General features: G+C 41.5%; 1 protein-coding gene across 17 annotated transcripts in view; it reads left to right on the top strand.

Annotated features, from left to right (window-relative positions):
• TCF7L2 (transcription factor 7 like 2) overlaps positions 1–22,905 on the top strand; it is a 175,520-nt gene that overhangs the window by 142,049 nt on the left and 10,566 nt on the right. For 7 of the 17 annotated variants that reach the window (XM_071563081.1, XM_071563082.1, XM_071563075.1 and 4 more), the window contains exons 5-10: positions 5,596–5,728; positions 7,861–7,963; positions 10,681–10,767; positions 17,057–17,197; positions 18,022–18,181; positions 18,893–19,000. In XM_071563081.1, the coding sequence (XP_071419182.1) occupies positions 5,596–5,728; positions 7,861–7,963; positions 10,681–10,767; positions 17,057–17,197; positions 18,022–18,181; positions 18,893–19,000 (732 nt within the window). The remainder of the gene's footprint in view (positions 1–5,595; positions 5,729–7,860; positions 7,964–10,680; positions 10,768–17,056; positions 17,198–18,021; positions 18,182–18,892; positions 19,001–22,905) is intronic. The other 10 variants (XM_071563083.1, XM_071563084.1, XM_071563079.1 and 7 more) reach the window with 3 other exon arrangements.

Genomic DNA, 22,905 nt, shown 5'->3' with positions numbered 1-22,905 from the left:
ACTTTTTTTCAGGAAATGCTTTATCACTGACATTGGATTTTTGTGCATGGGAAGGGGATGAGGATAAGTACCATGTTACATATAGCTGGTGAATTTGGTTGGCTTTAGCTTTGCAGTTTTCCCTGTTGGAGTTTGGGGTGCCACCCAGAGCAGCTACTGGTGTGGGTGTTCCCCAGGACCGAATAGTCTTATTGATGCTCTGCTTGTTGATGCTCTGCTTTGGGTGTTGGTGATCCTGGCTAGAAGTGAAAGAATTATTAGCGGCAATATTTTGGTATTTGCCTTTACTTGAAACTTAGTTTTCTGATTTGTGGAGGGAGTTGAAGGGTGAGGATGGTGTAAGAGTGTCATTCCTAGGCAGAACCAGGGAAGGATCAACCTTTAGGAAAAAAGAAACTCCCCTTTTATGAACATCTTTAGAGCTGCAGAGCAGCTCAGGAGCATCTGTTAGCATTTCACTGGCCACGGTCAGCATAACTGCAATAGCACCATCTGGAAAATGCAGAGAAACAATTTATAAACCTATTTTTTTAATGTAAACTGGTATTGAATGGTACTCTTTGCTAAGCCCAAGGAGCAGCTCCAGGAGGGCCTGCTAATTCAAGACCACTGTCGACCTTCTACATCCACCCACCTTCTACATCCACCCTGAAGTAGGGAAAAAGCTGACAAACCCTCTTCTGTGCATCTTTTGTTTTATTGTATTAGGCTCATAAAAGCACTTTCAGGGCCCATCTTTCTTCAGCAGAAAAGCAATGCAATAGGGAAACGGGGAAGGGGAGGACATGGCAAAAAGGCAGGCGGAGCTCTAGCTCCATTTGTTTTCAGTGTCTCTTGATTAATAGGTTTTAAGGCGGATGGTGAACTCTCATTCTTCTGGTAGTGGAGGAAAGGGAGCGTGTTCTGGGGGTCTGGGCTGCAAGTACCTGCTTGGTCACTCCCATGCCACATTTCCAGTTGCAGGTAGTGGAGGGTGCCTGGTGGAGCACAGCACATCCCAGCCTCCCAGGCAGGACTTCAGGCTTTGAGTACATTTAAAAGGTCACCCAGGTTGGGGAAGGGGGTCCCTGCTTGGTTGCAGCCGTGGGAGCTATACTGATGGCCACCAGGCTGGGCTGGGGCAGGAGCATCCACCCCACCCTGCCCTTGGCTGCTTGGCCAGGACGCGTTAGAGCGGCGTCAGAGGACGAAGGCTTTGGCTGCTGCGGTGCTGCAATGGCATGATGGCTTGTTTTCAGCCTGGGTGGCTTTTTTTTGCAGACCTGCTCTAACTGAATTCATGTTATCCCAGTGAGGACAAACCCTCTGGTGTCTCTGGCATGTTTTTCTCTGACTTTGAGTTGATACCGTGTTTTTCTTACCAAAGCCAAACAAGCTATGAATTTGCAAACAGAAATTGTAGTAGCAAACTCTTCCTGTTTAAAGGTGGGTTTCGCTTTGTGTGCTCAACAATGCAATGTTTCATCTTGTGCAAATCTTATGTTGCTTTAAGAGACTTAGGAACTATTGATTTATACAGCATGTATTAACTTCTTCAATAAATGGGGAGTATTCATCAGTGGGGTGTACTAAATTGGGCTGTATACGCATAGAAATATCTTTCATCCTGTTAATGAAATGTCCTTACCATGCAACAAAGACTAATACACAGCAATTTATACACACAATCCCCTGCAGTTTAAATCTGAAGTTCAGATAGGTTTTTTCTGTTCCCTAAAGGCACCCATCAGAACTTAGGCTAAATGGATCTCAGTATTCCTCTCAAACATTTATCATTCCAAAATTTGTTCTGGTTTTGGTGTGAGGTTTTTTTCATTCTAGAGCTCCATTATTGTTTAAAGTCATATGTGTTTAAGCACTCCCAGAAGCATTTCAAATTCATATAGAGAGATTTAGTAGTAGAGCCCCTATGGGGACAATTTCCTCTGGTTTGCTTCAGGCAGCTGTTATCAAGAAAAGCAAACTTCTCTTGTTTTTTGCAATTCTTTACCGTGCCCTCTAACCCAGCATATGAGACCTCAGTTTTCAGTGGAGAGGGGCGATTTATCAGCAGATGACTTGGTACTGTGTAGATGCTGGGATTTCTGTCTAGAAATCTCCACTTGTTCCTGTCCTGTTACCACATGCCCTGATGCTGATCTGTGCATACCCATGCAGCTCCCCTTTCCGTGCCTGACATAGCCATAAATGGAGTTCTTCAACTTGCCAGAGAAATTCCTGCTATTCACAATGACTTTTAGCTTAAAACTGCCCTTGATAAAGCACTCACAAATGTATATTGGAGAAGGGCCTTTTGCAGGGGCATGTCTAAGGTCATCTAATATAGGTGTCTTCTATTGATGGCTTCTGTGGTTTACCTTTCACTGCCAGTGGATGGGGTTAGGACCACACTTGTAACTCAGGCAGAGCTCCCATTGACTTCAAAGGAAAAGGTGCATGTGCAGGATTAATCCTGCTCTTCTGCAGCTTGTCCTTTCTTTTTCTCTTTTCCAATTAAGCTTAGTTAACTTCAGGAATGGTACTTCTAAAGAGCAGCTTATTTAGCATACAATGCATGATTACCTTTGCTTGCAAATTGTGTGTGCTGTTCTGAGGGGACTTACGGCACCTTTTCCTAGTGTGTGATAAACAGTGCAGAAACAGAATGGAAACCTTGCCCTGAGTAGTGATACAGATACAGACGGATTCACAGGGATGTGGATTACACTCTTCTGTCCCAAAGAGCATATTTTTTGACCATGTATATGACAGTTTCCACCTTTCCCCCAGTACAGTCTCTCTACACCTTTGCCCCAGCATCATCAGAATGACAAAAAAGGTATCTCACCCTTATATTCAGTACTTCTACATGAGTTGTCTGAGTGCCGGGCAGTCACCCGAATAAAAATAACCTACAGCAAAGTTTTCAAGCTTAAGGTTCAAACTTTTAGTTGTTGATTTTTATTTATTTTCCTATTTGCTTTTTATTTTTCTTTGCAATTTATTAAGTAAAATATATAGCAGTTTAGCACTTGATCTGTTTTGTGCAGATACTGTGGGCAGCCTTAGTATATCAAAGCAATGAACGGTAGTTTCCCACAGTTTACATTTAATCCCCTATGGTATATCTGGCCTTGGTGATAGAGGCATGTCAGTCCAGCTTTCCTCTTCACGTGTTGTTTCTTGTTTGTCAGCTTAAGTCTGACCCTCTAATGTTATTCTATCACTTACTTATTTTTTTAAGTAACCAGTTCCAGTTTTTGTGAAAATAAACTCTCTGTTGAAGACAGCCCTTAATGTCTGTCAGGGTCTGGGTGAGATTTATTTGCATTGATATGAAGCGTTGGGAGAGTACAAATCTACAGCATTTGTACAGTATTAAGTTCAAGAAGTGGGGCCACACTGTAGGTCACCTACCAGCATGACTTCACACAATTCTTGGCCAGAAAAAATACCTCTTATTGGAAGGGATCATTTTTGTGAACCTGATCATTTGGTCATTTGGCTTATAATGTCATGTGTTCTTCAGTAGATGCTTGCTACTTTGTGTGGTTTATTATATGATTTGTTATGTGAAGCCCTTGCCAAGGCTCTCAGTTACTTTGGGACTGCTTAGGTGTTGGTTCACTTGAAAGAGAACAGATTTTGGGGTAGAGCATCTCCTTTGGCTTTTTGAACTTTAAGAACTGAATCCTCATAGCTTCTCTGATGTGAAACCATTATGGATCTGGGCAGCCAAAGGTTGCCCTTGGCTGTTCAGCTGGCAGAAGATCTGACCTACAACGCAGCCAACATAATGTGCTGTAATTTGTGGCATTGGCTGTCATGACCACGCTCTGTCCTGTGTGGTGTCTGCTTGACATGGGAATTCCCTGTGCCATGTGTGTGGTGTTAGATGGGAATCACTCCATGCAAGAGCTGCAAAAAGAGATGAACATGGTGAAGGACACAGTAAAAGTTGTGGGAAGCAAAAGCACTGTTCTGGGCTTCCTTCTTTTGGATGCACACTTTTTTCTGCATGTTATCAAAGGAGGGAGCTCAAATAGATACATAGGGCAGGGGCTGGAGGATTCTTGCATGATAGGGAAGTATGCAAGAGCCAAAGTTGTTTCAGTTGGCCAAAGCACAATGGGTGGACTTCTTGTTTATTCAGAGAAGACAGATGTGTGTGTAACACACATCTGTTCTCAGTGTGTTCTCCTGCTTTCTTCCCCCCAGTCTAGAAAGTCATTCCTAAAAAATAACTGAATTATTTTTGAAATGCTTTTAAGAGGTGCTTCAGCATTGGAAGCGAGATGAGATAACTTGTCTAAAGTGGCACAGGGAGGGTGCTTGTGTTTGGAGGTGCAGGGGAGCAAACAATGGGCTTTGTAGCCATCCTTGAGCAGGAGGGTAAGCAGGAGAATGCTGGCAGACCCTGAACAGCAGCGGCGCTATCGTGGCCACTGTGGTATCACTACTTTATTTTAATGTGATTCCTTTTACTTGATGTTAATGCAAGTTGTTCCTTACTTAAAGTAATAAAAGGAAATGAAGACACATTCTAAAATGAAACCTGACTCTAATCCATTCATCATCTAATACCAGCCTCTTTATCTTTGCTGGTACCTAATCTGGTTAAATGTCCCTGTTGTAGGATTTTAGTGAAAATCCTCTATGGGGAATAGGGTTTTTTGCAATTGGATTACTCACAGTAAATGGTCCAGCGGTTCGCTTGTTTCAGCTTAATTTTTTCTTTGTGATCTTGTAAGGGTATGTTACAGTTCAGCCTGCTTTTTCCTTTCATTCATTCACTCTGGGTTTTTTTTTAATATATTATTGTTAAGAAAAAGATCTTTTTGTGTCTTCCCCCTGCCCCCCTCCCCGCCGAGGTAGGAATGTGGTGAGGAAAACCTCATGATATCTACATGATTATTCCCCCCACAAGAACATTCATTTCAATGGCTTTATCTCGGGAATTTTTGCCATTATTTATATATCTGAATATTTTAGCGGCCTAATTAATCAGTATCCAGTTTCCATTTATTAGTGCTCTCTGATGAATTGATAATTAATCAGCTCTTCTAAAATATATATATATAAAATATGCAGGTGATCGCTTGTCAGCTTAATGCTTGCTGATGAAGGGAATACTCCAGCACTACAAAGGCTTTTTATCTGGAGTATTTGCAATGAACAGTAAAATGCAGAACTGAAAGTGAGGACAGGAAGGGGAGAGGAAAAGACCTAAAGGTCAGTGAGCATTTGGGTCTTGTGCTAATTAAATGGGGGACTCTCTCAGCCCCTCACTGAGGAGTCTGCCTGCATCTTGGAGGTGAAGCACAAGATTATAAAAGAAAAAGGAAAAATTTTAAAGAATTGCTGTTGCTCCATACAGGAGCTCGACAGGTCAAAAAGATTAAAGAACCTCAACAGCAGGGAAAGTGTGTGAGGAGGTTTTAAGCAAGAGGGTGGGAAAACTGCAAGGGTGATGCCAAGAAAGGACCTGGAAAAGTCTGAGGATCACATTGAAATCCTGGCTACTCAGATTTCTGTATGTCGTGCCTTGTGCTGCAGTGGGGGGGATACCCATCACTGCACTAATGCCATTGACCTTTTTTTTTCTTCTCTTGACAGTCTAACAAAGTGCCAGTTGTGCAGCACCCACACCATGTACACCCTCTTACGCCGCTTATCACATACAGCAATGAACACTTCACACCAGGAAACCCTCCTCCACACTTACCAGCTGACGTAGATCCCAAAACAGGTAGGTGGGAAATAGTTCGGGGGTTTTTTTGAAAGAGAGTGGGTGGATCTTTAAATTTTGCATATTAGGGGAGAGTAGTGTGGGAGAACGGATTTCCCATGCTGGAACACCAAAGGGGGCATGTAAGATGTCAAACCCAGACAAAATAGTTTCTCTTTAAGCCAATTAGGCTTCAGAAGGAAACCTACTGGGTGAATTTTCATAAAGCTTCCTGCAGGGTGACACCGGATTTGCGTGTGTGGGGTCATTTGCAGGTGTGTTTCTTTACAAGCATGATATCCCACCTAGTAGTTCCATATACCAAGTCCTTGGTTTGCATGCACGACCCTGAGAATTAAACATGTACATTCTGTGATCTGCACTTACAAAATTGCAGCTGGAATTCCAAAGGTGCTGGGTCATGACCGGTTTCAAAATGAATCTCTTTTAATTCCCCAAATCCCATTGTTTCTGTGTCAGGAGTTCAGCCATTTTTCTTCTATAATGTTGAATTTTCATCCACTGTAACTACTTAGCTCCAGCTTTACACTTGCAACTCTTTTCCCCAATGTAAGTCTATCCAACTCTAAGTTCAGCCTGAAGGGCAGTCTGCTTGAATATAGAGCACCATGTAAAACCCTGACTAGATTTATTGGTGTTACAGAGTAGAATTTACATGTTATTCTAACTTTTTAAGAGTCCTTGTTTAACTTGAGGTCCCAAAGAAGTCAAACAGTGTCAGTCTTTTTATTTCAAGTTGCACTGAGTTCCTAGTGACAGTGGTTTTGGTTTTGTTAACCCAAATCCCATCGAGTTAATTGGAAAGTTCATCAGAAACAGAATTCATGTCAAACAAATCGCTCTGTGTCAGCTCTAACTTATGCAGATAATTTATCTAAACTCCGGCCCTTGAATGAAGCTGTGCATTAGCTGGTTTTCACTCCTACACTTCAACTGGGGCCCCCTTTTAATTGTACTTAATGCTAACTTCACATGGCTTGAAAAGAATCCATCTCGCCATCCCTGGGTATTGCAAGTGAATGGCATAGTCAGCTTCTCATTTAAATAATGGTAGTCCAGGGAATAGCTTTTAAATGGTTATCGTAAAACATATGATTAACGTCTGTAGACTGTTTACTTTTCTTCTGTGAACATTCTTTCAAGTGTGCAAATAGCTCACTGGATGGTTAAAGCCCAGTTAATCTGTTTGGAGTTTGTAATGGAGAGAAAGCAATGTCTGCATGAAAATGTCACACAAGGAGATTTAATTTAGAGATTAAAAGCTTCCCAAGTGACTTAAAAAATAGTTTTTAGCCATGAATACAGTACCTCTTCCTTTTAATGCTCTCTGTTTTAATGTTGCTTCTGCTGTGTAATTGTGCTCTGGCTTGTTAATTGAAAGACCTAGCCTTGTAACCCTTACTCCTCTGAGTAATTCCTACTTGCTCTTAAGGTAAGGAGCATTGATATATAAGGCTTGTGTCTGCAGCTGGTTTCTACTTTCCAGATAGCAACTGCACCAGATTCAGAGAGGATGGATGGGCTCTCTGTCCTCCCCTGCTCACCTTCAGCATCTGCCCCTGGTTTTACCAAGCATTTCCAGGGCCTCTCACCTCCATTTCTAGGTTTCAGGAAAGGTTTCCTGGGTTTGCTCAAAAGCAAACATAATTTGCAATTTTAATGACTTTTAAACTTGTTTTGGAGATTATTTTGGAATAATGCCATGTTATTGAGTACCCAGTTAGCATCTGGATAAGGCCTATGGTATTTTGGCTGACTTGGAGATTAAAATAAGCATGAAGTTGTTACAGGACCCATCTCTGTCTTGAGCATTTAGGACCGTATCTAGTACATCATCACACCAAAGTTACATCTGAGATCACTAAATTCTAAATAACAAAATAATTATCTCTGATTGGAGAGGTGACTGAGAGAGCGAAGAATATAATTGTTTCTGGTTGACTTTCATTTAACAAAATGCCAGGAAGACTCACTTTAAAAAGTAAGAATGTGAAACAGCCTTGGAAACCCAAAGTGAAAGCACAAATGTTGTAATAAATAAATAGAAATTTAGAAACAAAAGTGGTTTTTCTTTACATTTTAGTTATTTCCCTGTCTCAGTACTGATGATGGTTTGTGTCTCTCTTCTCTAGGAATTCCAAGGCCTCCACATCCTCCAGATATATCTCCTTATTATCCATTATCACCGGGCACTGTAGGACAAATCCCCCATCCGCTAGGATGGTTAGTACCACAGTAAGGAGTTCCATTTTTTTCATTTCCTTTTTCTTTTTCTGATGTGTAAAATTTATGTAAAAATGTGTGTGTGTGTGTGTGTGTGTGCACACATTGAATTTTGCCAGCCTTATTTGCCAGCTGCCACTTCATGGAGTCTTATGAATTTATCCACCTTATGAAGGTTAATTATAACTTAGCCAGGTCATGTGGTCTTAAACAAACACGAACAGTTGGACACAGCTTTGCATGTCATCCCAACCAGCTGATGGCTTGTGAAGCATGAATTTTTAAACCCTTCTGAAGAAATGTTTCTTATTATTGCCCTTACACTGCACCATGTGGGTTTTTCTCAGATTTGATTTTCTGGGCGCTCAGAGTGGTTCTCATGGACTCTTTTTGTACCAGGGCCATCTTTACTACAAATGAGCAATTTAAGTTTCATTTGACTTCTGTGTTAAAAGTCCTTTAGTTTTTCTTGTGAAACAGTGGAGCTTTGCATCAGGCAGTGAGCAGCATTCATAGTGGAGATGTGGCTGGGCAGTTGGCATCTGAGGAATGGAATTTTCTTGCAAACAAGAAAGAGGAATTAGTTTACTTTAACACTGGCTAAGAAAAAAGCCATGGAAAGTTAGTTTGGAGTTTTGGTTTGTTTTCAACTCCTCATATCCCACTTGCAGAGCCTTGTTGCGTATGAGGCTCCCTCCAGTAATTGGGTCCTTATTTCGTTTTTTTTTAACTTACACTGCCTTCTCTGCAATGGATTTATAATACATTTAAGCACTGCCTAAGCCTTTTGTGTAGTATATTTGATTTAAATACTTATAAAATCCATTTGTATTGCTGGGTACAACAATTCTCTGCACTATAAATCAAGACTGTTACCCCTTTTTTCTAACAAATTGGAGTGATCATATTTCTTTTAGAAATGAATTGCCCCAAGCTCAAAATAGTTTGCTCCTGCTTGAGCTTGTTTGCCCCACTGTGCTAAAATATCTTTCTAAAGGTTTGCCATCCATAAGGAATTGAAGTTGATACCCTGTTGGAGAGCATGGGGTCCCCACATACTCCCACATAGGTCTTGAGCAGGGAGAGGTGGTGGAATCGGGGACTTGGAGGGCATTTCTCAAGCACAGAAGTGATGATGCAGGAGACATGGAGCTTGGACACTGGCCACAGCAAGCCACTTTTTGCCATTTTGTGGGCTGCCCTTCCCTGTGGGGTGGTCGTGTTTGGGTAGAGGCTCTCCCACTCTGAGGGTGAAGCACGTCCATCAGCTCTCCGCGGAAGGCTGCTTCTCCAGAAAAACACATCATGAGCAGAATAAAAACCCAGAGCATTGTTCCCTGAAATCTGAAATTACTCCTCAGTTGTGGTGATTTACTTTTCACATAGGACATGCTGAACGCTGGTAGAGTGCATGTCAGCTCCTTTTCTTCTTCTTTCTTGTTTGCAGGGCCTAGCTGCAGTACAGCTCCTCTGCTGTAGCTGCTTAGCTCAAGTTTGCATGGAAACAGCCTCAAAATTTAAAACAAACATACTCAGCTAGAGCCAAAACTCAGTAACATGAAAGACATGAGAGCACAGGAAAGAAACTCCTTGCTGTTATTGACCTGTATTTCATGGCTCAGCTGTGTCTCGGACCTTACATCTATATGTGTGCAGACACAGGATTGTCCTCCTTCAACCTCATGCCATGGCTGCCAAAGCACATGAATGTTGCCATGTGGCCAGTTTCACCAGGCTAATGGCCACCTCTGTCACTGTAAGACTCTTGTCATCCCTGGTGGTTTAAACAAGTCAACACCCATTGCCTACTTACCTACCCACAGCTCTTACAGCTTCTCTGAGTGTTTTTGTTGAGGATTGATACCATCACATTCGCTTTTGCTCCAGGAAAGTAGCATGGCCAGCTTCACAGAAGTAATCTAGGGTTTTCATTTCCCCTCTCATTGCCACCTGTGTTTCACCATCAACTTCCCAACCCATCTATCCTCAACTGGCTTGCATGTTTCTGGCCTAGAACCCACCCCAAAAGCATCCTGCCCAGTCAGATGATACATTTGAAGGACAGATGAAATGAGCTATTCAGCACAGGCAAACCTCCATCAGAAAAAGTTGTGTGTCTTTCATGAGGATGCTGTTTTGCATGTTGCTGTATTTTTTAATTATTGTAATGAGGTGTGATTGTCTATTGGTTACCCACAATACTTCTTGGGGACTCTCCCCCGGTAACTCTTGTCAACACTTGTTAATCTGACAAAAGGCTACAAATTAAGCTCTGTTAATTTAATGTTTTCTCACCGAGATCTAAATACCGAAAGAGGCCCAAAGCGCAACTGAAGTCCTTTGATTCACTGTACTTTATTTTGGTATAAATTTACATTCATTATTGTTTTCCTTTGGATGTGTAGCCCTCAATTAGTGTGATGGCTCCATTAAAGCAAGCGAGACTTCGCCTTTAATTATTACAACAAAACACCTAGTTTCAGCTTGGGGAGAGGGTCTCTATTGACATAAGCAGAGGTTATAAAATTTAATTAGCCATTCCTATCAGATTTATGGCATTCAAATTGTTCTGTGTTTCTTTCCTTTGATCCTTGCTGTACAATCCCCAAGATTTTTGTTCTGATCAAATGAGAATAAAGCTTACTGTGCAGAGAGAAGTTTTTGTTGTGTTTTTTTTTTAACCCCTTTTTTTCTTTCTCTCATTCTCTCTTTCCCTTCTTTTTTGCCAGGCAAGGTCAGCCAGTGTACCCAATCACAACAGGGGGTTTCCGCCACCCTTACCCAACAGCTCTGACCGTCAATGCTTCCATGTCAAGGTGAGTTCAAATACTGAGATCCTAAATCGAGAGCAAATGTTACTCCTCCTACTGCTCTCCCTGGAGTGCATTTCATCTAGGCAGCATTTTCCTGAAAGCAGCATCAGTTAAACCGTCATCCTTAGCTTTTCAGTGGGGTGGTAGAGTAGAGGGCAAAGGGTACTTTCCCATGTGAAAAGAAGGTGGTGTCCTAATGCTGTCATTGGGCTTCAAGGATTTGTTTTTGAGGGAGAGGTGGAGGAGTGAGAAGTCATCTTTAAAAGCCAAACTAAATGAAAGAGCTAGGAGAATGTAATGTTGAAAAAGCAAGGAGGAGAAGTCATGCTACCTTTTGCTTTCTCGGTGGCTATCATCCACAGCAGCACTCTGTGTGTGAGAGGGAAGTCTCGGGAGGGAGGAGGACTGCTCTTCAAGCAGTGTTGGGAGGAAGGTTATTGTGCTATGTTTTCCCCTACCAAAGCTCCAAACACTGATAGTCAACATAAAAGGGCCTGCCTGACCCTCTAAAGCTTTAGAAGTATATATTTCTCCCCCTCCCTACCTCCAATTAATTCCATCTAATTTTCCAGGGCCTGCTAGTTTTATTTACAAACTGGTTGGCAGCACTATGTTTAAGTAATCACTAATTGCTCCTAATGATAGTTTTATTTTCTGTTCATCTGATTTTCAGTCTGGTTAATTAAATCGGTGGAAGTTTAGACTTTCCTGATGGGCTGAAACAGCTAATCCATTTTGATGATGGCACATAATTAAATTAGCATGCATTACATAGCAAGGTTCCACATCTCTTCCCTGCACTGTCCCTTCCTCTCCATCTCTGCAGTTTAATATGTGAAAGTTGGTGTATAGATGATTTAAGGAGGAAAAGAGGCTGGGGGGAAGCACACCTCATTGAGAAATGGAAATGTGTCCCTAGAGCTCATGAGTGAATGGGTAGGGAAATAATGTGTTGTGTGCTTTAGAAAAGCAAAAAAAAAAAAAAATGCCCATGTTGGTCCAGCAAATAGAGATCCAACTGGAAAATCAACTTTAAAAAAAATTTAGTAGACAGGGGAGAAAAATTACTGGGTTGGGGAGAGAGCTGCAAATTTAAACAATGGTTCCCTTGCTCTGTTTAATCTTCTTTAATATCTATAAAAGACTTGCAGGCATGGTGTGAGGCAAAGTAGAGCTTGATTTAGTTTAATTATTATTACAGAGGCTAGTCATTTGAGGGAGGGGGAGATGTGGAGGGGGGCGACTATATTCCCAAGATAGACTTTATGAAAGGTATCTAGTTAAAAAGAGTACACAGCAAATTAAATACATTATTGTGGTAATGGGACGACAGAAGTAGAGGTCTATTATACTTATGGCAGTTATAGGAAATGTAGGCTCCTTGCCCTGTTCTAGCACATCCTTTGATATTCATTCCATTCAGCAGCAGGGCCAGGACTTCTCAGAATTAAGTGATGGGTCATTATACTTTAAACACCATGGAGAAGCCTAGATTGGCAATTAAACAGCACTTGCTGACACTCGCTTGTGCCACCCTGTGACCCCCTTTAGATTGAGTTGTTGGAGCTCGGGGCCCTCAGCCTGCTAAATTGGTAGCAGGCACTTCTCCTGACGAGGGCTGGCTCTGAAATCTGCCGGCTTCAAAGGGAGCAAGATCATGTATAAACCATAATGTGGGTGCACCGTGGCTCAAAAAATAAGGCAGGAATAGATGAAATGTTACAAGTGCAAGGGGAAAATGAGAGAATAATGACAAATCTAATGCAACTCAAAGCAGAATTGTTGCACAGAAAAATGCATCCCACTGCTTGTGCATAAAATCAAGGCAGGCAGATGACATCCAGTTAACAGAAACATGTCAACAGTGAAGTAAAGTGAGAGTGAGTAAGAGAGAAGCCCCTGAGACAGCCATGAACAAAAAATTAGTTGTCCTTAACAAGTTAAGACTCATCATTATATTCTGGCTTGGAGCCATAAAAGGAGACAGTGGTGTATAATGAGCTGCTTAGAATTTTTAGGGTGTTTATTGCAATTCATTGAATACTTGTCTAGAGAAAAAAATATGGTGAATGTCTTAGGCGAAGGTGAGTGGTGTGCATGTACATATAGAGCCTTTCTTTTTGTCTCTGACATGAGCCCGTACACACACACACACACACACACACACATGCTCAGGCACACGTGCAGAGTGATGAACAGATTTAGGATGTTTACCCTTTGTTTCAGCCCAGAAACTTCTCCCCTGGTTTCCCATAGATGGGAACACCTTCCGGGCAGACAGAGCTCCAATACGTGGTTTGAGGCGTGTTTCCTCCTGCCTGCCGTATCAGTGGGAGTGCTCAGCCCTGGGGCGGCAGCCCTGGCCCTGAGGAGCCAGCAGAGCTGGGAGATGGGGGTGGCATGTCCAGGGATGCCCACGCTTGCCTGCAGACATGTTGCTCATGGCCTCTGGGCAACAGCCCTGCAGGGCCTTGGCTTCGCTGTGCTGACTCTGCCCAGACACTGAAGCCAGGGCAGACCCCAGCCTCATCCACGGTTTTCCAGACCCTTCCTTTGAAAGTAGTTCTCATCTTTGCCTGCATTATGGTATAGATCTTCAGAGCATATAATTCTTCCCAACCCTGAATGTTCCCTAAGCTTAGTAATTACAGTTCATTAGTTAGAGTGTGCTTATGAATAGTTTATAAAAAGGTTAATGGGTGACTAATAGTGATTTTTCATAAATGGTTTAGACTATTAAGATAGTGTCTTCAGGTTTTTTTAACCATTTACAACTCTTCATTGTTGCTTGTAGCATCACCCCACTCACTTTTTATGCATGCAGCATTCTTGTAACACCTCTTGATCCTTCATTACCCCTCTGTAATACGCCTTTAAGGTAAAATGAGGCAGGGTTAACTGACTGATGGGCAAACAGTGGACCCACTATGAAAAAACAACTGCTGTGAGAGGAAATCAGGAAATAATTCAGCAGAATTACACCAGACAAGCACTACACAGCAGTTAAGTGGTGGCAGTGGAAAATACCTTCTGTAATTGAAATTTCAGGGGAAATTCACTTTTGCTGAATGTAATTACTGAAGTTGGAGTGTAGCCAGGAACTTAAAAATTAACACCCTTCACCCGCTTGTATTGCCATGTGAATGGATGTCTATATGGAAATAAACAGGCATCCAGACTTTGGGCTGAAACCTCGACGAGCCCATTGAAGTCCACAGGAGCAGCTTTGGGTTTTGGAGCATGTTTTTACCGCCCTAAACATAGGAAGAGATGTGTAAGTCCCCTAGGCAGTAAGTCCCCTGTATCTTGTAGAGATTCAGTATGAAAAAGTAATGGTCGTTGGTAATGAACACAACACTTCCTGGTGAAAACAGCAGGCCTGAAAGTAACTACTGAGTTGCAGCTGCCTGTTGAGGAAGGCTCCTGGCTATCCTTAGAGTTTAGAGCTCAGTGAGTAAAATAACCCAGCTGAGGTCAGTGGAGCTTCAGTCTGTCACAGAACATGTGCCCATAGGTTTCTTCTCCTCCACTGCCTTTTCTCCCCATCTGGTCATTCTCCAATGTGTAAATATTCTTTTTCTCCTAAACAGTAATTGGGAATAAATTTTTCCCCATAATTGGGTGGGGAACTCATATGTTTTGCAGATTTTCTTTGCCCTCCTCTATTTTTCATTAGCTGGAGGTACCTAAATCTTCATCAAAAATAAACAAATTAAATAACTCCTTATCTTTTGTTAAATCTGTTTCCTTTGAACATCTTGATCACACAACAATCCACCATGTAGGCAGAGTTAATTTTGCAGTGTGTTTTAGTTTTTGATCACTTCCTTATTTGAGAATCAAGTCTGTGACCTAGTTATGACCACATCACAGGATCCTCTACGGAAGCTTAACAAGCACCGTCTTTTGTCCCCATTAACTCCATCTATAATCAGTCTTTTGTGATACTTGGAAGCCTTTCTTCAGTGATGAGTCTAATATTACTCAGGTCCATTCTCATACACTTGTGCTACCACTGCACTCGACTCTTCTTCCTCACTCGTATATTCCCACTGCACTTCCTGCTGAGCCCTCATGTCAGACAAATGCAGCTGTTCCTGCGTGCTCTCTGGAGGAAGGTTTTTCATCTCCGTCTTCATCCTTCATTGTCCCCTTGTCACTGACCTAGCTAGTCCCAGGACCAGAATCCTCTCTTGAACACTGGGTCTTTCCTAGGACAGACAGTCATTTGATAGGATGTGTGTCACCTTTTTTATCACTACACTTACACAACTTTCAGCAAGATCAAGTTTTTTTGCCATGTGTTTTATTTTTGCTCATGTTTGAATGTTATTTTTTGAAAAAAGTCTCTTACTGTTACTTCTTACTGTTTGCATTGTACTGTGGCTGAAGGCCTCAGGCACTGTGGGAACAAATTAAAGTACATCCAATCAAAATATTTACACACAAAAATAAAAAAAAGAACAGAAAAAATTGATGCAAAGGCCTAGTTTGTGTCTTGCTCATGGTGAGGCAGTTCTTTGGCAGAACTGGGACAAGGATGTCAGTCTCCTTTGCAGCCTCCACATAGTCTTCTGTTCTGACCTACCATGAATGAAAGTATATCCTCAAATGTGTGCTTTTTTCCCAGCTACTTTTGCCAGAGGGTGGGAAGGCACTTGGACAATCCACTTGGAGATTTGTGTCCATGAGTCTTTTGCAGTAGGAATGACCATTTTGCTGTCCATTCTCTGCTTCCCTTGCCATCCCATCCTCCTCCTTTTCTTCTCTGCATGCCTTTGTTTGTGAGGAGCTGTGATTCTCTTCAACTTGAACAATTTCAAGTCCTTGCTCTTCCCACCAGTGCCTTCAAAAACAAAATACTTCTGTCTAATCACTCTGAGTACTACCAACTGATAGACAAAGATCCTCTGGGCTTGTAGTGGACAGTACCTCTTGTTCATGAAAGTACTTCTCTGTCATCTTGTGAATGTAGGGAATGTCATCTTGTGAATATCTAGGCAGTTGCATGGTTGTTAAGTTCAGTGTTGGAATTCAGGAGGGGAAAAACAAAAGAAATACCATTGTATTTCTGATCCTTATATGCATTCTACTTATCCATGGTGTATCACCCAATTTTAAATTTTGTAGGACAGAAAAAAATCATTGTATATTGATGATAGAAGTAATTATTTATCCCATTGAGTGTTCCCTATTGTTGAGTTATTTTACTTGGATCCTAAGTCTGAGGTGAGAGTAGGGATTTGCACTAAGGAAAACCCTTGTCATTTGCCAGATTACTTTAACTTTTGCATGTGGGGAGGGGTTATTTCTGAAACATAGTTTTAGGGCAGATCCCCTTCCCTGGAAACCCGTGGACTTGAGAGGGAACTTTCTAGGGAAAGGCAGTCATACTATGCTTTCCTTATTCACTGCAAACACTTCCTGAGACTGTTGAGAAATAATGATATAAGTCTGTCCTGCTTTTGAGAAATTTGTTCATTTTGGTTAAAATGTAAAAACTCTGAAAGATTATGCCATGTTTGTCCTGTGATCCTGACCCAGCAATTGAATTTATACAAGGATTGCAGATCCATCTGAATCCAGTGGCAGGACCGGGGCCTGTCCATGTGTATGACCATAAACCATAAAGCTGACATAATTTTTTCTCTTTAGGAAGGCTAGACTGTTATTTTGCATGAATTTAAGCCTTTCTAGGTTACTTTAATGGGTCAAAATTGACTTAATTCCACAATCTTCCCACCTTCTGTCAAAGCAATGTGGCTCACAGATTTATTAGACACAAATAAATATTTTCTTTTGCTCCATCAACAAAATGTAGCTAATGAGGCATCTATAAGTATTATCAAAAATGCATCTAGAATGTGTTGGCATTAATATTTTATTCTGCTGTCAATATACAATAAAAGATGTCATCCTAAACTCACAACATGATTCAGAACTATAAACATTGATTCCTTGGTTACCACAAATAATTTAGCAAAGAAATGGACTAGTGGATTTTGTTACAGATAGCTGAAATTCCACCTTCATACATGTTCATCCAGTTGAATTCGCCTTTTGTTAAAGATGTTAAAAATCATGATGTCTCATGTCAGTAATGATAATGAAGGGGAAGATTGGCTTTAATGACATTAGAAGAGTCATTATGTTTAATTTATTGCTAATTAATGCTGCCAGCTTTCATATGCTTTGTCTAGCTGTCATGTGCTTGTTATATGCCAGGGTTTTTTTTTAATGTGTGTACACATCCCTCCCCATTCATTCATTTTTATTCTGACGATTTACACAGCTTTCTCTCCTCTAGGTTTCCTCCACACATGGTCCCGCCACACCATAGTTTACATACAACTGGAATTCCTCATCCGGCCATAGTCACACCAACAGTCAAACAGGAATCTTCCCAGAGCGATGTCGGCTCACTCCACAGCTCGTAAGTTGTTGCTTCCTGTGTCCTCTTTTTAGAACACTCAAAGTATCACCAGTGCATGTGTGGCTTATAAAGAGGGTTGGGTTTCTGATAATGTTTTTCCTGTAAAATACTTGTACTTGCTTTTTCTCTTCTGTTGTAATTGATCTGAACATGGTTTAGCTGCCAAAGTATGTCAAAATGATGGTAACAGTCTTTCATAGTCATTCTGTGACGTAAGTCAAGCAGTTACTAATTTCACCTGTTTTAACAAGAAAGTGGCATTTTCTTGCTCAAGATTGAAGTTTCGTGACCAGTTTCTCTGTTACTCAGTTCCCAGTCTGAAGCCTTGAGACATCAGATACACCACAGGAGACAATAAATTAGGGCATCAATAGCTTGTTCAAAGCTGCAGAGGGCTGGTATCAAGTTAAAGTTTGAACCAAGGAGAACCCTGGTCTGTCTCTGCCCCTGGTGCTCCTGGTGCTTCTTGCCTTTCATTTTACAGGTGATGCACAAAGACAGCATTTTGATGCCCACAGATGATGGGATGTAACTATTTCCTCTACTGTCATGCTCACAAGCCCTCACTCTGAACCCATTATTGCAGATGTCCATGCCCTTCCAAGGTTCTTATAGGAGCCGAGAGGGTACTTGGTGATATTGTCTTATAATGCTCTTAAAACTATTCTCATACAGCAACCAGGGCAAAGTCTCTAGAGAACCTTCTGGTCCTCTTCCTAGAGATTTCTGAGGATTAATGCTGGAGAGATTTGAGGGGATTAATTTAATAAATTCACAAGGGTTCTCACTGTGAGGTCTCTGTCTGTTGTATCTTTACCCTTCAGAAAACATCAGGACTCCAAAAAAGAAGAAGAGAAAAAGAAGCCACACATAAAGAAACCTCTTAATGCATTTATGTTGTATATGAAGGAAATGAGAGCAAAAGTTGTAGCAGAATGCACATTGAAAGAGAGCGCAGCCATCAACCAAATCCTTGGTCGAAGGGTAGGTAACAAGGGAGAAGCACAATCAGGGACTGAAACTTGGTAGGACTCACACCTTCTCAATTCCTGTGTTTTCCTGCTATTTTGATAATAAGGAAGTTACTAAACCAAAGGCCTTGGTTTGGTGTCTAGTTTTTGCAGACACTTCTTACCAGTGGGGTCATTCATAGGGAAGTAGAGAAGTTAATTAATACCAGTGTTACTTCAGTGTCATTTCTATGACCTGTAGGTGAAAAAATCTTAGATTTTTATTTTGTCCTAAGGTAGGCAGAAAAGTAAAGGGGAAATGAAAAAGCCTTTGACTACAGTATCAGTATCAGCACCTGTGAGAGCAAGAAGAGAGGGAGTGTCAGTGGGGAAGGGAAGGGGAGACCACCTCAAAAGCAGCATTCTGGCTCAGGACAAGTGGTTCAGCTTCTCAACCCTCTCCCCTGCTGTTCTTGTTTAGTTTTCTTAATTTTCCTCTCTCAACAGGAGACAAAGGGGCTGAGTGAATGTAAATGATAAGTTGTGTCTCAGTTGAGTTAACTGGAGTTACAAATAAAATACAAATATCAGCATGCCAGATCAATTCTTTTTATCTTTTTTTTATGAAAATCAATTCTAACTGTATTTATATATAAAAGTAATACACTTTGGTGTTAACGTTCTTAAAAAAACATCCAACCACTGGTGCTTTTTTATTTTGTCTTTTTCTCTTTCTTCACCTCAGTGGCACGCGTTATCCAGAGAAGAACAAGCGAAATACTATGAACTAGCAAGAAAAGAGCGACAGCTTCATATGCAGCTGTACCCGGGCTGGTCTGCACGGGATAACTATGTAGGTTCCTATGTAGGAGGAAGTTGTTTTAGTAGTAGAGTCTGTAGAAATGTGTATGTGACCTGCTGAACTACGACCACACATTGAACACAAGCACTACTTGGAAAGTGTGCCCCAGGATCCCAATCTGGTAACAACAACGGATGCTTCCCTCTGTGATACTAAAACTACTGGGTAAATTCCCAGCCTTCCTCTTGGAAAAGGTTTCCCAGCTGGGACTAGTAAAGGGTTAGAATTGGGGAACGACAGGAAAGGTCTCTGAGGAAAGTCATGTTTTCACTTTTACCAGCATCTTGAAATGCTGTTTGGCTTGCTGGTCATTTTAAATATTTTTTTTTTAAATTACCCTACTATGGCTCTTCTCCTTTCCACCAAAAGAGATAAATAATTAGTGTCTTTTGCTTATCTGTGTGAGAGTATGGTGGAAAGTGGAAGAATGACTTATTCTAGCTTCAGAGGAGGATTGGCAAAATGGAAAGCATGACTTGTTTGAAAGTCTTCCTCTCAAGTGGGGTTAAATGAATCATTCCAAACTCTACTCTTTGTATATTTTGATTATGTTTTGCTTTTTCATGCCCGTATTACTATCTTTTTTCTCCTTTCTTCCTCATTTTTTAAAAAGTGTATTGGAATTTGTGGTCAATTCATGGATTGCATTTAAGATTGATTCCTCCTGCTGTCTTTCAGAAAGCCTGTTTTGTAGCTAAAAGCGATAGAATTTTCTGCCTGTTAAAAAATGTAAGGCCAGCTTTGTAACCACTTACTTGTACTATATAGCTCCTTGCATGAAGGGTAAGTGGTGCAGATGGTAATAAGTGTTTGCAAGCCTAAGCCCATAAATTCTTGACAGATTTGTGCATTGGTGGGAGCTCTAAACCCCTTTTAATAGGATTATAGCAGCATCTTGATTTTTTTTTAATTAAATAAAAATCACCTTCTAGTCAAATTTCCCTGTGAGTTTGGGGATCAACAGCTCTAAGATTGATGTCAGTTACATACAGCATTACACATTTTGGTTTTCTCGAAGTCTCTCTCTTCCATCCCCATCCTCATCACTGTCTCTTTTAATATAAACATCCTGTTTCGCTGTGTATGGCAATATTTGCCCCTGAGAATCTGCACTTTTACATGCATGGGTGGGAAGAAGCCAGTTCAGAGTCTGCAGCAAAGCCCAGAGCAGCAGCAGCTCTCTGCACCCTTCTGACGTTTCAGTGGTGGAGAAAAGGCATGCTCATTTATTTAGCAGCATGTACTTAAAGACATTTTTTCAAATACTTCTGTTTTCATGTTCATCTTTTCTTTCTACTGGGCTCAGCCTCTCTCCCTGCTTGGCCATTGCAGCTGTACCTGTACATGCTCTCTTGTCCTTGTGGGTCCCTCTCAATTCAGAATATTCTTGATTCTGTGCTCCTCAGCAGAGACCTCGTTAGGCCCTGGTTAGCACAATTTCCCTTCCTTCTCACCCTAGTCTGGCCTGAGGCTGTCAGACCATAGGCTTGAGGGAGTTCTCTGCACTGTGCGGTGTCGTCTTGGGTGTTCAAAAGGGACTAAAGGCTTGACTGAGGTTTCAGGAGTGCTCATTCTGTGCAGTGACTGTGCCAGCAACAGGTGGGCACGTACAAAGCCTCAGTGTTTAGGACCTTTTACTTTTGTCCTCACTGTGTGAGCACTGAGAAATCCTTTCTTCTCAAGCTAAAAAGGACAGGATGAGAAAGCTGGTGCTTTCCCAGTGGCTTGATGCTGTACCCCCAAGTGACCTTCAGGGGGAACCTTCCTGTCTGAGCAGAGAGCATGATACCTTTGCATCATCCACAGAATTTATTTATGTCTCCTCTCCCGGTCCATTTACAGCTCTCTGACTTCCCCTTCTCCCTCAGCAGTTTTCAGGGTCTTGAGCCCTTTACTTACCAAGCAGAGGAGCATCTTTGGGCTGCTTGAAGTGGTTATATTGTTAGGCACCTGACATCAGATTCAAGGATAAAGGCAGTTGTAGCCCAAATCTTCAGAAACAGGAGCAATACATTCAGTAAATGCAGCTTTCAGCTTGCTCTTAAATAAAAGAAGAGGGTTTGGGGAATCCCTCATGCCTTGTTGGTGTCACAAGGCACATTCGCCTTCCTGAGATCTAATACAAGATACTAAGCGGTGCTGAGTGTTGGACTCAGAAGTATATAAGGGTCTAGTCACCTCACCCACCCACGGCTTGTCTACAAAATGAGTATCAAGGAACTCTGCAGTCTTGTCAAAACCCATGTTGGTTTGGTTCTGTAGAGAGAGCTACCAAAATGGTTAGCAAGTATTTACATTCATATTTACTTGCATTCTAAAAATTTGTATTTTACAATGGCAAAAAATGTTACAATCTGATCAAGTCTTAGGGAGACAATCATGGAAAAGGCGAAATGGTGCCTTCTGCAAAGCACTTGAAAAACTGCTGCTGTAGTTCTTTCCTTAAGTCCATATATTAATTTAGCTACATAGTCAAATATCTTTTGTATCACAGAAAATGAACAAGCAAGCCAGGTGATTCTTCTCCCTGTTTCCTTTGAAAAGGGTATAAAAGAAGTTAGGGGACCTCTATCAGTTCTTTGTTAGGAACATTTTTCAAAGCTCATATTGAGAAAGAACCAGAAATTCCTGATCCCTGGCTGGCATTCCTGTATATCAGCTGTTTTTAAGATTGCCTCCTAAGGGCATTATAGAAGTTTAATACCTGACTTAAAGAGCTTGTGAGGGGCAGATGACTCCTCACCTCTGATCTGGTTGGCCCTCATCTGAAGAAGTTATAAGGTCTCATATTGAAATAGCCCTTGAATTCCCAAATGTACTGCTAAAATTAAGCAAATTTGCCACAGATGCAGTCTGTTAATTATGGAAGTGGCTTCCTTGAGATTAAATAAAAGTCAGGCTTATGATCCTGAGGCAATTGTCTGGTTTTGGTTACTTTGTTGAAAGCTGGAAAAAATTCACTGACTTTCACAGTTACTGTCACTCTAGATCAATACAGATGGAACAGAGTCTGAGCCTCTTTATGTGATGTGGATTTCAAGATACCATATTTTTCCCTGTTCTGCTCTCAAGGAGCTTTAGGAGCCGTGATCGCTGTCTTGTCTTGTTTGACTGAAAGCTGCTGTAGCAACTTTCCATGTCCCAAAAAAATGACCTCAGAGGTGTCAGAGATGATTTGTCAGCAGCATCCAGGCTACAGGATTATGTGCATGTTGTTCAAAATGCCCTTAAAAATGGATGGTGCACACAGGTTTTTACATCTCCAGAAGGATCTCATAAACCTGGAGCAGCCTGGACAAGAGGATGGGTGTTTACAGCCTTGAGAAAGCAAGGAGGAATGAGTATAGAAGCCCCACGCCACAAGGCCAGCTTTGGGGAGGAAAAACAGGGAAAAAACAAGTCAATATTCTGCATTCATGTTGGAGGAATTTTTTACTAATACGTTCCAGGAAACGTATCATACTGAGTGTCCCAAACGTTACAGTGGATGTGCCACACTGAAGCCCATCTTGATCATATATCTGGGAGCCAGGCCAACTTTTGAGAAAGGTGCCCACCATGTAGCAGAACCTCTTGACTTTCTCACAGACCCATCTACCTCTTCAAAAGTGCTGTGAGATTCCCTCTTCCAAGACATGTTGTCTCTTGACTACGAGAGTACTGCTGCTCTGGGATCTGCTCACCAGCTCTTCTTACTACCCCATCTTCAAAAGTCAGGACCTCTTGTGGTGTTCACAGGGGACATTGCTGGCCCAAAAGTTTTTCCTTTTAGCATCTGGGCAGCTGTGAAAATGAAATTACTGTGTTGCCTACACTGGCCTTGTACTGCTTTACAAACCCTCTTCCTCAGTGTTAGAAGAGCTTTCTTAGAAAAAAATAGCTTTTCACTTTTGAGC

Source organism: Pithys albifrons, chromosome 9 (assembly GCF_047495875.1).
Source record: "Pithys albifrons albifrons isolate INPA30051 chromosome 9, PitAlb_v1, whole genome shotgun sequence".
NCBI classification, from domain to species: domain Eukaryota; kingdom Metazoa; phylum Chordata; class Aves; order Passeriformes; family Thamnophilidae; genus Pithys; species Pithys albifrons.
Note: the sequence above shows the minus strand (reverse complement) of the source record. Positions and strands in the feature narration are given on the sequence as shown.